The sequence below is a fragment of the Brienomyrus brachyistius genome, chromosome 19 (assembly GCF_023856365.1).
Source record: "Brienomyrus brachyistius isolate T26 chromosome 19, BBRACH_0.4, whole genome shotgun sequence".
In the NCBI taxonomy this organism is placed as follows: Eukaryota; Metazoa; Chordata; class Actinopteri; order Osteoglossiformes; family Mormyridae; genus Brienomyrus; species Brienomyrus brachyistius.
Window position 1 is genome coordinate 16979770 of NC_064551.1, and position 15214 is coordinate 16994983.

At 43.7% G+C, this 15214-nt stretch overlaps 1 protein-coding gene across 3 annotated transcripts in view; it reads left to right on the plus strand.

The window, feature by feature from the left end:
• Positions 1–15214, plus strand: part of LOC125714578 (1-phosphatidylinositol 4,5-bisphosphate phosphodiesterase beta-1-like) — a 108739-nt gene that overhangs the window by 63031 nt on the left and 30494 nt on the right. For all 3 annotated transcript variants that reach the window (XM_048985302.1, XM_048985304.1, XM_048985303.1), the window contains exons 12-20: positions 597–679; positions 1053–1137; positions 2235–2403; positions 12831–12901; positions 13306–13402; positions 13482–13566; positions 13875–13999; positions 14574–14728; positions 14963–15127. In XM_048985302.1, the coding sequence (XP_048841259.1) occupies positions 597–679; positions 1053–1137; positions 2235–2403; positions 12831–12901; positions 13306–13402; positions 13482–13566; positions 13875–13999; positions 14574–14728; positions 14963–15127 (1035 nt within the window). The remainder of the gene's footprint in view (positions 1–596; positions 680–1052; positions 1138–2234; positions 2404–12830; positions 12902–13305; positions 13403–13481; positions 13567–13874; positions 14000–14573; positions 14729–14962; positions 15128–15214) is intronic.

Sequence of the window (15214 nt, forward strand, 5' to 3'; positions counted from 1 at the left end):
GCTAAGAGTGTTATGGATTAATCCGGATCAGAGGGCAGCTCGGGAAGGAGCTGCTGTGGGTTTTGTTTACCGTCAGCGATTATGGAAATGAACACGGAGGTGTGACGCCCAAATTAATGCCTGATGTGCGCCCATTACAGACCCGGGGGGGTGGGGGGAATGGGGGGGGAGCGTGTCGGCCACCGATAAGCGTCCTGGGTTACAGAGGAGCCGGGACCAATGTTTTTACCATAATGAGGCGATGAAAGAAATTATAGTGAAAATATAAAAGAAGAGGAGTCAGCAGCAGTAATTCTTTCATGAAAATCACCAGCTTTGAGTTCTTAAATGCAGCAGCCAGTTTTAGGATTGGGCCTCCTTAAAGTGGGGGTGAAAAGGACGATGTTTTGTACACGCCCAGGGCTTCTCTGCCACTTTCATTCGTTTCTGTGCTCTCTGCCTCTTTTCCTTTTTGCCATATGTGCTGTATTGCATGTTAAATGTCATGTTCTTCGTCTTGTTTTTAGAGAAAGCTTTGACTTGGTGTGGATGTCAGAAATCACTGGTTTTCTGCCCCCCCCCCCACCCCCCCCCCCCGCCCCCGCACACATACACAGGAAGTCATAGAGGCGATCGCAGAGTGTGCATTCAAGACGTCCCCCTTCCCAGTCATCCTGTCCTTCGAGAACCATGTGGACTCGTGAGTGGACATTGATCTTTGATGTTTCACAGCATGCCGTGGGCTTTGGGACGGTGGTGCTGGAGGTATCCCTGCCCATTTTCCCTCTTCCTGGTTCTGTTTCCAAGTTTGCACCCATGTTGAAATTGAACTGGACTGGCTTATGGATTTCTAATAGAGCTTTTTAAAAGGGCCGTTAATGCAGTGGTTATAGAGTAACTGTGCCAGTTATTTAATAACTGCACACTCTGCATGTGTTTGCTTACAATGCGTCAACTGTCTGGAAAACGAACATCACTCATTGTATCAGAGCAGTATCTCATCACGTACTCCGGCTATTAGGGGGTGTCTGGTTGTACTAACCTTTTCAATTGTGTCTGTTCTTTCATGACAGGCCAAAACAACAGGCCAAAATGGCTGAATATTGCAGATCGATATTTGGCGATGCTTTGCTAACAGAACCGCTTGAGAAATACCCTGTAAGTAAATAATGTGTTTCTTAAAGTGAAATTAAATGAACATGACAGTGACCTCAGGTCTGTATGCATTTTCACGGTGCCGACATGTGCATGAATGCAAACTGCCTTTTACATGCACGGACGAATAGTCCTCAGGGTTTAGTGGCAGCTTCAAATGACCCAGTAACCTCAGGTGATGCTGTGTCCTGGAGCTTAAGCAGCCTGGGCCATCGGTCATTCGCAGGGAGAGCTTTGGGGAAGCCATCGCTGCCCGTGTTAACCTACCTCGTATCTTAAAAAAAGGGTTGCCTTTTTTGGTAAATGAAATGTAAATTTGTCATGGCCTAATCTGAGTGGTCAGTCTTGGCAAGCCTGTATCTGCTTGTCTGGTTTCTATGGCTACAAATCAAAAGCACATATTGTCTCTCGACAAAAGATGTCGTCCGAGACCCCATTGCGTAACAGCCGGGGTTTTCGGTAGTTTGTCTCGCCGTCCTTCATCACTTTATGCGGTCAGCCTGAAGTTTGCAGAAGTGGCTGAACCTGCTGTCAGTAATGGAGCAGTACCTGCCCTCATTCCATCCAAGAGGCAGTATTTAAGAGTAGAAGACTGAGTAGGACTTGAGGTGAGGTACAACTACAGATGTTGGCATGTATGTGTGGATATATCATGTGTCTTCTGTTCCTTTAGATCATAATGTGATATTCCTTAAATGTTTGATGTAGGCATATGCTGGTAGAATGTTAGGGTGTGTATTTGGTCACTTTCTGAAGATATGAACTCAAACCATTTGTCCCGGTGAAGTCATGTTTTTATTTTCAATTATGTAGTTAAATTAGTAACCTGGAATATAGGCCACTTGCTATCCAAAAATGGCGTGTTATGAATAGCAAATTGTATTTCAGATAATGACAGATTTTAAGTGAACCTTACAAAGAGTCATGTGGCCTGAGGGTTCGTTCATTTTAACCCAAAATATATCCTAGAAAGTTATGCATGGAGAATGCGTCCCTTTAGCGGCAGTGACAGTGGAGACCTGCATCCTGCTGACCGACAGAGGATGATGTCTTTGAAGTTATGCGTCCAACAGTAACCCCCCCCCACCCGCCTTACCCAGCTGGAGACCGGAGCCCCACTGCCCAGCCCACAGGAGCTCATAGGGAAGATACTCATCAAGAACAAGAAGAAGTCTCCTAAGTCATCAGAGGACAGTGTGAAGAAGAAGCTAGCAGAGCAGGCTTTGAGCCCCCTCAATGATTCCTCTGAAACCCCAGCCCCCCCTTCAGGTAAGGCGCTATTGACACCATGATGTCATAACAGGCAAGACCCCAGCTATGAGTCCCAGAATGTTTATAAACAATAAAATCCGGTAAAATACTTTCACACCCATGGCCCTAAGTGCAGGAGTCCAGTTAAAGTCACACACGCGTATATATGCTAGGCAGACGTACCACTTGAAATACTGCAGTGTATTATACATCCTTTCTCTGATGACCTTTTGATAATTATGTGAACTTGTACTGTTCCTTTATTAATTTAGCTTTGCTTAATTGAACTGCTGAGTATATTCAAAGAGATAAATGGTAGCGGGCGTAATCAATACTTGTAGCACAAGCCTATAAACTGAATCATGAAGTTATAAACCCACAGTGTACAACAGTCCAATCCGGGCCATTGGTTCTTTATTTCATAGCGCCTCCTGGTGGCTCTTTCACCCCATGCATGTGGACTATATTTCCTCCAAAAAAAATGCGGCAAATGTGCACAGCTAGTGTAGAACCCATACTACCGTGAATAACTGCTTCGATGTTTTGTGCAGTTTTGTGTGATGTTTTGCTGGGCATACTGGGCATTCAGGCTGGCAAAATTCCCCCTCCGGTGGACAACCCTATATTGGTTAGGTGGCCGGGGGAAAGTCAGGGGGAGTCCAGCCTTGATCACAGTGCACATAGTAAGTGCACTTTAGAAACACCAGTTAACCTTACTGCATGTCTCTGGATCGATGAAAAAGAAAATCAGTGGAATTATGACACGTGATTCTTGAAATGATGTTTGTACAAGTGTGAGCTGGGTGACACAGAACACAAAAATGCTATAAAATGATACTTTAAAACGTTTATTTCACTAGCCAGTTAAATGAATAACGGCATCATGGACTTCCAGTAAAATCATTTAGGCTCCTGTGAACATAATATAAATAATGATTTTCACCCACTTATCCACTCTGGGGTCGCAGTGAGTCAGATGCCTGTCCCAGTTTTTACAGGGGACACCCAGGATGGGATGCCAGTCCATATGAAATGGTGTTAAACATGCCTGCTTACTGAACACATGTCTGTTTCCATTACACACGTATGACAGGTCAGGCTCCAAAAGTCCAGCAGCAGTGAAGTCAGGGTGTTGCATGTTTACACTTGCTTTTCTTTAAGCTGTATGGCATTACTACTTGCAGAGGTCGCCGTTACACTTTTTTAATCATGTAGCGTACATACATTTTTTTAAGAATCTGCCTAAATGTGAAGTAGCTCTGCCAACCCAGGGATTTGACCCAACAGCCATCTGATTCCAGGCAGAGAGCCCGAACCGTCGGAGCCACACAGCCCCATTAAACAAACAGTATGGCTCTGATGCTGTCATGTTAAAGACGTGCTTTCCTCGTTTCTCCCACTCTGACACACTAAACGCTGTAACACAACGGGGGGCGGGGGGCTGTGTGATTCATTCACGCCATGCGCTTGACTCGGTGCCTGTGTGACACACTGAGGGTTTATTCCGTGTAAGGTCATTAATGATCAGTGTCACTGCCCAGATTCCTGTGCCCTGGCTTGTGACCACTGAGTAACTGCATGGATGGGACCACGGAGGAGGTGATCCTGTGATCTCTGTCCTGCAGCGTCTGCGGTTCAGCATTTACCCTGTGACGTCTTAACAGGCGGCACGAAAACTTAGTCCCTTTAATTCATTTTTAAACAAAACTGCTTCCCCTTGTCTGCTTGATTAACGGCTTTAATAAAGTGATTATAGCTGGCAAAAGCACGCAGCTCGCACTGAATGCAACCTTTTTTGGAGCATCCTGCTGGGTTTTCCAGCAGCCAACCAGAAGAATGGCTTAGATCAGCAACCAGTACAAGGATACAGTATTAAAAAAATCATCAAGTCTGAGTGACAGTACAAGTACAGTACAACAGTACTGTGGGTGTGTGGGTGTGAGTCCATGTCTGGATGCTTCTTTATGTGTGTCCATGTCTGCAAACTGGCACAATTGGGATAAGTTTCAAAATTTGATGACAATTATTGATGACTGGGATAATTAAAAAGGACGCAGGTCCTGTCTTCCAAACTGCAGCCTATCTTCCACCTTCACACTCTCTTAGCGGCTGGATTGAATCCTTCCCTCTTCCCTTGTAATCTTTCTGCCAATAGGGCACTCATCTGTGATGCTTTGAACTGGAGTTATTAGTGAGTGGTTGGGGGAGGGGGGGGTAGTTATTGATCTCAAAGCCCGGGCTTCAATAACCCGGAGACTGCAGGTGCTGCCCAGGAGGGGGAGGGGGGGGGGACAATGACATCAGCATTGCTGTATAGCTACATAGCGTGATGCTTGTCCAGCGAGGCACAGGCTGGCATAGAAGCAGCACCCCTGCGATACTGTCCTAGCTCTTAACCCTATCGTGTACCAGCCTGCCGTGTTTTACTTACCGCCTTTGCTGGGATGCCGTGTGGCTCATGGCCCGGCATCTTGGCGGCCATCAAGCGTGAGAGACAGACGCCTCATTAGCCATCAGCCATCCCAAGGCCCCGAGAGATGGCCTTCACTGACGTATGCGTGTGACACATCCAGCCTTCCGCCACTTTCTGGTCGGCGTGACACCGCTTCATGCATTTGGACACCAGAAGTCGTCATGCTGTACCAAACCGACGATGGAGTTTGTCAGGGAGACCCACCGTTCCAAGGAATATATGGAGAAGCTTAATTTCATCTGAGTCTGAATGGGTTTTTATATGAACCCCCCCCCCCCCAGCATCTTCTGGTCCATATCACCAGGAAGACAGCCAGCTTTTGGACAGCATGATTAATCGAGCCTAGGCAAGAACAAGATACGCATTTAACTAAATCTCACGGGGTGTGAGAGAGGTTTCGCTCTTAACTAATACAGGGGGCGGTGTGTAGCTCAGCAGATTAATCCTCTGTGCCTGTGATCCAATGGTCACCTGTTCAAATGCCATGCTCTGGACTAATGCTTCCCAATCCTGTCCTTGCGGACCCATAGTCAATCCGTGTTTTTGTTCCCTCCCAGCTCCTAGTGAACAAAAATGTGGACTGTCTAGCAGGGAGCTGGGAGGGAGCAAAAATGTGGACTGTCTGGCAAGGAGCTAGGAGGCAGCAAAAATGTGGACTGTCAGGCAGGGAGCTAGGAGGCAGCAAAAATGTGGACTGTCTGGCAAGGAGCTAGGAGGCAGCAAAAATGTGGACTGTCAGGCAGGGAGCTAGGAGGCAGCAAAAATGTGGACTGTCTGGCAGGGAGCTGGGAGGCAGCAAAAATGTGGACCAGATTGGGAAACACTGGTTCAAATGGCTAACCTAGCACTCAGATCCCAAGTTTCACTCTACATTGTGTGTTTTAAAAGAGACATGGGATATGGTAGAAAGCACATTCCAATGTATCAAATGTACAAACGTCGTCTCAAGAGTCATGATTCTGTGAAACATTCTGAATATTCCGGCTAACAAGCTCTTATGGCTTGTTAATCATAAAGTGTAGCTCCTCTCTGGAGTTGCCCCTCATTTATCTGCCTGGAGAGCACCACATGGACAGGATCTGTACACCACCAGCTCTCTCCGCATTGTTCTTGGAACATAAGAACATAAGAAGTTTACAAATGAGAGGAGGTCATTTGGCATGTCAGGCTCGCCTGGGGAGAGTTCAATTAATAGCTTAAAGTCTCATCCAGCTGTCATTTTAAGGAACCCAAGGTTTTAGTTTGCACTATACTAACAGAAAGACTCTAATAGGAAGTGCTTTCTCAAATCCAGTTTAAAATGTTCTCCAGATAATCTATGGCCACAAGTTCTTATTCTGTATTCAAATTAATATTGAAGTAACTAAACAGCATGCATACCTGTTAGAATCTTATCTACATGGATCATGTCCCCCCCTTAGTCTCCTTTGCTTGAGGCTGAACAGATTTAGCTCTCCTAATATATCCTTAAAAGACTTTCCTTTAAGACCAGGAATCATTCTTGTAGCCCTGTGTTGACGCCTTTCTAAGGCAGCAATGTCCTTTTTAAGGTAAGGTGACCAAACCTGCATACAATATTCTAGGTGGGTTTTACTAAGGAATTGTATAAGCATCACCTCCCTTGACTTAATGTAACCCAACATCCTATTGGCCTTTTTAATTGCTTCCCCACACTGGTGAGAGTGGGACATGGAAGCATCAACATACACACTGAAGTCCTTCTCATAATCAGCTACCTTTATTTCAGTGGAAGCCATAAAATATCTGTACTTTATATTTCTGCTCCGTACATGGATTACGTTACATTTGTCTACATTAAATTTCATCCGGCATGTATCAGCCCAGTTACTAATTAAATCACGATCCCGCTGTAGCCTCTGTGCCGGTAGTTCAGTGTCTGTTACACTACCCACCTTGGTGTTGTCTGCAAATTTCACTAATTCACTGTATATATTAATGTTAATAATGTTTATGTAAATTAGGAATAATAGTGTTCCTAAAATTGAACCCTGCGGTACCCCACTATGAACGCAGGCCCACTAAGACATTGTGCTTCTAATAACTACTCGCTGCTTCCTGTCTGTTAGCCAGTTTTCAATCCAAGCTGCTACAGTTCCTAAAATCCCCACTGCTTTGATCTTAAGCAGGAGCCATTTTTTGGGGACAACATCAAAGGTCTTCTGGAAATCTAAGTAGATCACATCGTAGGCCTTTATATGATCAGTTTTCCTTGTAGCTTCCTCAAAGAACTCAATCAGATTTGTTCAACCGTATCTAGCTCTCCTAAATCCATGTTGGTTATCCCTCAAAATGTTACTTGAATCTAGGTAATCTACCATTTTTTCTCAGATTATAGATTCCATTAATTTTCCAGTTATGCGAGTTAAATTAATTGTCCTGTTGAGGGAAGGATTTCTGTCCCCCTTTTTGTATATGGGTGTTAAATTAGCATGCCTCCAATTAGAAGGTAACCACACCAACAGATAAGGAAAAAGGTTAAAGGGCGGAAAACAATATCCCTAATCTATTTTAAGACTACAGGTAAGATGCCAACAGGGTCCTGTGATTTATTTATTCTGAGCTTAGCTAAGTTGTGTAACACAGTTATACATATATTAGTAAAAGACAAAGCTGGATTAGGAATAAGAGTCGATATGTTACTCATGTCCTCCAAAGTGAAAACCCGTGCAAAACCACCATTAAACTTATTAACTATATCAATTTCATTTTCCATTATAAGATACTTACTATTCTGCAGATTAGAGACTTCAGCTCTTTTGGAGGTAAAATATTGGAAGAATCTTTTAATGTTACCCTTAGCCTTTAATGTTACCTTCCTTTCTACATTCCTTTTAGCAAGTCTCATATTATGTACCTCAACCTGTAAACTTTGATACTCCTGCCTTATTTCAACCTCATTAGTTATTTTCCATTTGTGGTACAGAGCCTTTTTCCGTAAATTAAAATCATCTATAACTACCACATCGTTTTTGTGATGTCATTGTATAATGTTATGCTTCCCTATTTTGTACTCTATAACAAAGACCAACAACCTGGTCATTTACGTTTTTACCATCTTAGTAGCTTCTGTATCTTTACTTTTATCAGTGAGCTCCCTTGCCTTTTACATACACTGCAACACCACCTCCCTTCTTGCCTATCTAGTCTCTCTGGAACAGCATCTAACCTTCCTATTATATTCTTCTCCATCGTCACTCAACCATGATTCTGTTATTCCTATAATATTGTAACAGTCTGATGAAATTAAAGCCTCGAAATCATGAATTGTGTTTCTAATGCTCCTAGCTTTTAAGTACAGACTGCAAAGGGCAGGCATTTTACAGGGCCCATCATTGATTTGAGCTTTCCATATTCTCCCTGCTATACTAACCCCCCTGTCCCTCAGTCCCTAGTTTAAACTCCTCGACTACACATACGCCTCCCTCAACACACTGGTTCCCCTTCATTTCAGATGCAACCCATCTGGTTCAAACAGACCCCACCTGTTCCAGAAGGTTCTCCCGTGCCCCCTAAACCTGAACCCCTCTTTTGTACACCACCCTTCTACCCGCGCATTTAATCTCCTTATCTAACTTAGCCTGCGCATGGCACAGGAAGTATTCCAGAGAATACCAGCACGGACGTTCTGCTTCTAAGATTTTGTACAAATTTTTCCTGCAGAACAGTCCACCTACCCTTGCCTGTCGCTGGTGCCAACATGCACCCGACCACTGGATCCATCCCAGCTGGCCAAAAGCCTGTGCACACCTTTCGGAAGGTCCCCTGCCTGGACGCCCAGCAGGCAAGACACTGTACAGGACTCTTTTCCACATGCACACAAGCATCCAGAAGAACAAACATCTTGCAAACGCAACACTGAGCTGGCCCCATTCACACGACCTTGACCCTCACTGCCAGCCCAGTATATTTATATAAAGTTTATTTGATTTAATTAACTAATCAAAATAGTAAGTTAACACGTAGATAACTACTTGCTGATTAATTATAAGATTACTATACCGCTCAAATTACTTAGAATTATTGGATATACCTGGAGCCTAAACACTTATGTTGAAACAGAACTTTAACTTAATTATTTAATCCGATTGGGTAAGAGACTTGTGTTGTTTATTAACAAGGACAGACAAGGACTCGCGCAGACTGAAAAACAAACAGCCACCCACGCAAACTAGACTCACAAACACACAAATACAATCCCATACAATCTCAAACAACCGCTGTAACGCATGCATGTATACCGCTCTCTCTCTCAGAGCATCAATCCCAGCAGCTCCTGCCCTCTGACATCAGTTCAAAAGGTGCTTTTATGATTGTTCTCGGACCCCATATAAGGGGAAACCACAGTTTAGCTCCGTGTAATACCACATTTATTACTTTTCAACTACCTGTTCTATAACCCTAAATCCCCAAATTTGGGTTACCCATCTGTAGCTACGGTTAGGCTTAGAAAGGCTTAGGGTTAGGGTCAGGCTTAGAAAGGGTTAGGGTTAGGCTTAGAAAGGGTTTGGGTTAGGCTTAGAAAGGCTTAGTTTCAGACAACAAATGGTGTTTTATGATAGTTCTGTCCTCCTGTAAAGCCACAGTTTAACTCGATTTAATAGCACATATACCTTCCAACAGCCTGTTGGTTCTTCACTGTGACCAGCAGCCTTTTGTCAGTGGAGCAGCCACCCCCCCCCCGACCCCCATCACTCCAGCATTCAAGCAAATACTCTCTGGTAGCAATGAGATAAAAACCACATTACTTTTTATTGCCCCCCGCAGGCCCACCAATGGCAGCTTCATAATGATGATTGATTTTCCAGTAAAGCTGTCACTGTAAAGCTGCTGTATCTGTCACATGCATCCTTGTGGGGTCTTGATGTCTTCATATCGTCCCTCATGTAAATTTATCACTTGATCTCTAAGGCCTGTAATTCTGTTTTCTCTTTTTGCTAAGTGTCCATTACTGTCCAGGCCTCCTCTCTTAAAATACGTTTCAGTTCCCAAAAGTAACCTTTCCAGCACTTTACATAGTCGCTCCAGAACGGCCGGCAGCTTTTCTGCTGTTTTACACGCCAGCCCCCCGCTAGCCGTCCTGAAAATGTCCCCTGGCTCTGTCTCAGCACACTGTTTGAGTTCATTCTCCTCAAATATTTTAGCAATGAAAAGTGAAAGCGCACTAATCAGCAAATCTTAGACCGTTGTGTATGAACTGAAGTCCTGTAAACTTGTATTGGATAAACATGAGGCCTCAATCCACCCCCATGTGAAGCACCTGCTAGTGCCCCCTCCCCCGACAGTGAAACATCCATCATTTTAATAGACTCCCCTCCCACATCACATTTCGGCTCCTACTGAAGATCAGAGGGGCAAAGTGTTTCTGTATACAGAATATCCATCATCTGATAAATGGAGATGTTCCGGTTGGTCCTGTACCTCAAGTCCAGTTTTCCTTTTTCCCTTAAATTTTGATGGACTGGTCGGATGTGTCTTACTAGCAGACACGTTTGCTGCCATTGGCTTGCTATGTCAGTTCCGAAAGTTCCGCCATTAGATGGTTTTATCGTACATGGTTTCAGGCTTTAGCTTCCAGCTCGTTTCTGTCTTCCCAGATCTCCCTTCCAGCCTGTTCAGCTCAGTGGTCCCTGAAATCTGCAGTCTTCCAGTTTCGTGAGATAGGCTTCCCCGCTTCTTCACGTCCGCGTCTTTCGGATGACGAATGACCGTTCGCTTCAGCTCCAGCTGCTATTCCGCCAGGATTCTCTTATCGCCTCCCACCGTGTGAAGATGCAACAAATCTATCCAAAGGAAAAATAAATTATGGTTCTCAGAATACTATATGGATGAGATTTTTTTTTTTTCTACAGATTCGCGTCAGAATGAATCTTGAATGTCGCTCAACCAAAATGGCATCTCCCTCCTTCGTAGGCTGGACTCTCATATCACCACTTAAACTACCTTGGGATGATGAAGATACTATTCTTATCATGGCTGGGAGATAACATATCAATATTATATTGCAGTAATCACCAGGGCTTCAGACGACAGACGAAACATTAGGCTATACACCTGCTTTTCAGTACTATGCGGATGTACAGTGTCATTTTCGGTACTATACGGACGTTTATTTACGCCCATAATTTGGTGAGCAGATTAGTGCATCTTTTAAAAGAGAAGATCTTGTGGATAAACAAGGTAAAAGTACATTGATGATGTGGCGGGATTTCTTGTAGTTTAAAGACTGATACATTTATTACACATAAAGGTATGATGAATTTAAACTGATTAGTAACTTTTGGGCATCATAAAATGCCTCATTATTTTTTTAATCCATATTACTAATCTGTTTAACAAATTGTTAATGTAAATGAATGTCCATATAGTCCGGCCAGATATTTCGCCTGTCACCCGAAGCCCTGAGGATTATTGCACTTGGGCGATGTATCGAAATGATATCGCCCAGCCCTGATTCTTACAGTCTCAGCTCTTACTGATGTATATGAATTTCTCCTCCAAAGGTCTGAGGCTATTTTCAGACCTGAGTACAAAGAGATAGTTAAACAGTGACCATGGGCAGTTAATGGTTTCATAAGTGTTACCTGGTTTGGTTTGCTTTGCTGTTCCAGCTCCTTGAGGAGTTTAATACTTGCTGTGTTTTGTTTCTCTCTTCATGTCAGTATTAATATACTGGACCAGTTCTGGCGTAATGTTCTGTTTTAATGTGTTCTCTGTTAATTTGTGTTTTGGGGGGCAAGTTCTCCTGTCTGGTGTGACCGTTTGAAATGTGGCATATCTGTGATATTTTCAAAGATGTTTCTGAGACAGTTGAAAGGATTGTTCCTTGAAGCATGTTGTCAGAAAATTACTGGGTGTTTCTTTGAGCTTCTATCGTCTGTTTGTCTTTCCAGGGTAGTTTTTCACTTACTGTACTTAATGCAATCTGTTAGGCTTAATCCATTATGCAGTACAGAACTAGAAAGCAGTAGCTTCTTTAATGAATATTGTGAGTGCTGGTGTAATGTGTGGTGACGTATATTACAGCTAGATAAAGGAACCGTTGGCCCATCCCCCGAGTTCCTCACTCGCCCTGTTACTGTCTTGTGATGGATTTCCAGTGCTTTTCCGGTCTCATAAATGTAACCATCTCCGGAAATTCCCTTTTTTTCCAGTTTAAAAAGCATTGTGTGTTTTCCAGGAAATCTGGAGCTGTTTGTTAATGGAAGGTGTGATCTGTTTTTCCAGGGGTTTTGGCAGCTATTAGGTTCCAGGGGAATTTTCTGCACCGTTAGTTTGCACTGCATCTGAGTGTGTCCTCCTCCAGTTTGTCATCACAGATCTTTGCCCCTGATAGTGCACTAACAAAGGGCGTGTGACTTCACAATCAAAGCAGCCAGCTTCCCTCTCCCGAGCAACTTCCGTTCCTTTTCTTGTTAATAATGTTAATAACAGGGAAGGAAGGGTGCAACTAAACCTGTGAAGATGTTCAATTGGCTTGGGTGTTTTATACATTTTTTCCTGAAGCGGTTTGAACATGGATGATGCAATTCAGGAATCTCAGAATCAGCTGTGATCTATTCAGGGAAGGACAAAAACATTTTTCTTCTCTCCATATGTTTGCAGTTCTGCATTTCACTGGTATAAACAGCACTGCAGATGGTCCATCGAGGGTCTGAAGTGGTTTAAAGTAGATCTGCAAAAAGCCTTTTTTTTGTGTTGCTTGTCAAACGCCTTGCATCACTTCCAGTAAGACACAGACAGTAGCCCGCATGTAATGCGTCGGTGGGAGTTCAGTTCGTATGTATGATTTTTTTTTCCTCCTCATGTTTTGGACATCAGGGATCGTAACTGGACAGCATCTAGTTCCCTATGCTGTGATACATTTGCTACGTTGTTTTGAGTCTCCTTGAAGATACAGACCACTTTGTTAAGCGGAGGATCGTCCCTGACATCTCTGCCATTCTTGTTGCAGGAGAAGTTGAAGCGGAAAGTGAAGATGATGAAGATGATGATGACGACTGTAAGAAGTCATCTATGGATGAGGTAGCGAGCCTTTCCCCGTATCTCCCAGTGTAAATAAGAGGGACATATCAAAATGTTTAAAGCAGGCTCAAGGTAGAAAGGAATATTTAAGTACTCTACATGTTGATTTTATGATGTTCATTAATTTCTAAGTTTGATATGTGCAATGTTCTAGATGTAACCTTTTGCTAAGGAGAAGTTGATTTCCTTTCTTTTATTTTTCTTTAAACGGTATTCATTATATTTTGCAATTCGACAAGCCACCCTTATTCCTAAGCCAAGTTTGCCCCCTGGTGTACAATACTAGAATTACATCTACGTCTTCACAGGTTCTTGTATTTTGTTTTTGATTTAAAACTTTTTGTATTTAAATATTAATCAAATGGAATCAATTGTCTGTCTCTGTCTTTGTGCTAATGATCCAGGGAACAGCAGGAAGTGAAGCTTTTGCCACAGAGGAAATGTCCAATCTAGTCAACTATGTCCAGCCTGTGAAGTTCTACTCTTTTGAAGCTTCAAAAAGTAATTCCTCTCTCGAAAAATCATTCAGCCTTTTCAGAAAACACGTTTGATACTTTATCTATTTATTTTTCTCTTTCAGAGAGCAATAGGAGTTATCAGATGTCTTCTTTTGTGGAAACTAAGGCTCTAGAACAGCTTACAAAGTCACCGGTTGAGTTTGTAGAGTATCCTTTCACTGTCCGCCAGTATGCTTCCAGAGTGAAAGCAAACCTTGAATTACTGATGACCTGTAAAGCAACAGATAAGGATGGATGGATGGATTGATTTATGAATGGCTGGTGAATGGTTGGATGGATAGATTGACCCGCCTCACCACTTGAAGAAATGATCAGTACGTAGATGTAATGTAAGACTCATTGACATACATAACCGTGGCGTGTAACTTTCCAGTTAGCATGTCGGAACGCTCTTCCCCCGAATCTGCTGGTCATTCTAAGTTGCTTGGAGGACCTCCTTGATGATACATCACTAGATATAACAAACTTCAGCTCAGCCGAATCTATCCCAAGGGCACCAGGGTGGACTCCTCAAACTACATGCCCCAGGTATTCTGGAACGCGGGCTGTCAGCTGGTGGCGCTGAACTTCCAGACGATAGGTGAGTCTGATTTGTCGCTCTGTCTGCACTTTGTCTCCACGACTGTTCATTCTGACCCATACAAGCTGACACAGGGACTGTAGCTAAATGCGGACCGGCAGTATGTCAGTGTGCCTTCACTGATCAACCACAGAGTTAATGCTTGTAGCTGGGGGGTTAAGCCCAGGGATGGGTGTTGGTTCTGGGGCTTCACTCAAAACGTCACTTGGCACCCCCTGCCCCCTCTGATATTTCAACAACTAAATAAATAGTTAGTGAGTAGAGTCAGAAGATTGTAGATGGCTAGCTGATTATCAGGATGTGCTGCTTTAGGATCTCTTAATTGAGGTTTATTTCGTATTGAGTATGGTGAGTGTTTTTGATCCAAACCCTAGGACCCCATGCGAATGTGAGGTTTGAGTGGTGATAAACAGCTCTGTTGGCTAAGTCTGTAAGATGTTCAGAAGATGACTTCCCAACCCGCAACATATAACTGGGTTCTGGTGTTAGACCGGTGATCCCAAGTGTCACCTTTCATCTCATGGAGTGTGACGCGAATACGGGGATGGTGGTGGATCTGCCCGTCTCTTTGTAGACCTCCCAATGCAGCTAAACCAGGGCCTGTTCGAGTACAATGGGAAGACCGGGTACCGGCTCAAGCCCGAGTTCATGAGGAGGCCGGACAAGAACTTCGACCCGTTTACGGAGGTGACAGTGGATGGGATTGTAGCCAATACCCTGTCTGTGAAAGTGAGTCCGCTTCTTTGTGTGGTTTCAGAGTTCAGGATAAGTGGTTGGAGGATGAATGGATGGATGGATGGATGGATGAGTGGATGGATGTTATGGTGTGAAATGGGCTTTTGTAGACAGAAATATATGATGGAAAACATATGCAAGCATATAAGGAGGATTTGCGGAGAACATAAATTTTAAAATGTGCAGTATGTTTGCAGAGGTTGAAAGAACCTGATTTGCGCTCTACAGATTATATCTGGACAATTCTTGTCAGACAAGAAGGTCGGCACATATGTGGAGATAGAAATGTTCGGACTTCCTGTCGACACGAAGAGGAAAGCATTCAAAACGAAGACATCACAGGGCAACGCAGTGAACCCCGTGTGGGAGGAGGAGGCCATAGTGTTTAAGAAGGTGGGTCTGTGGCATCCTGTGGACGGTCACACTCTGAACGCATCACTCACAACCTCTCTGTGTTTCTCTGTCCAGTTGCTACAGTGT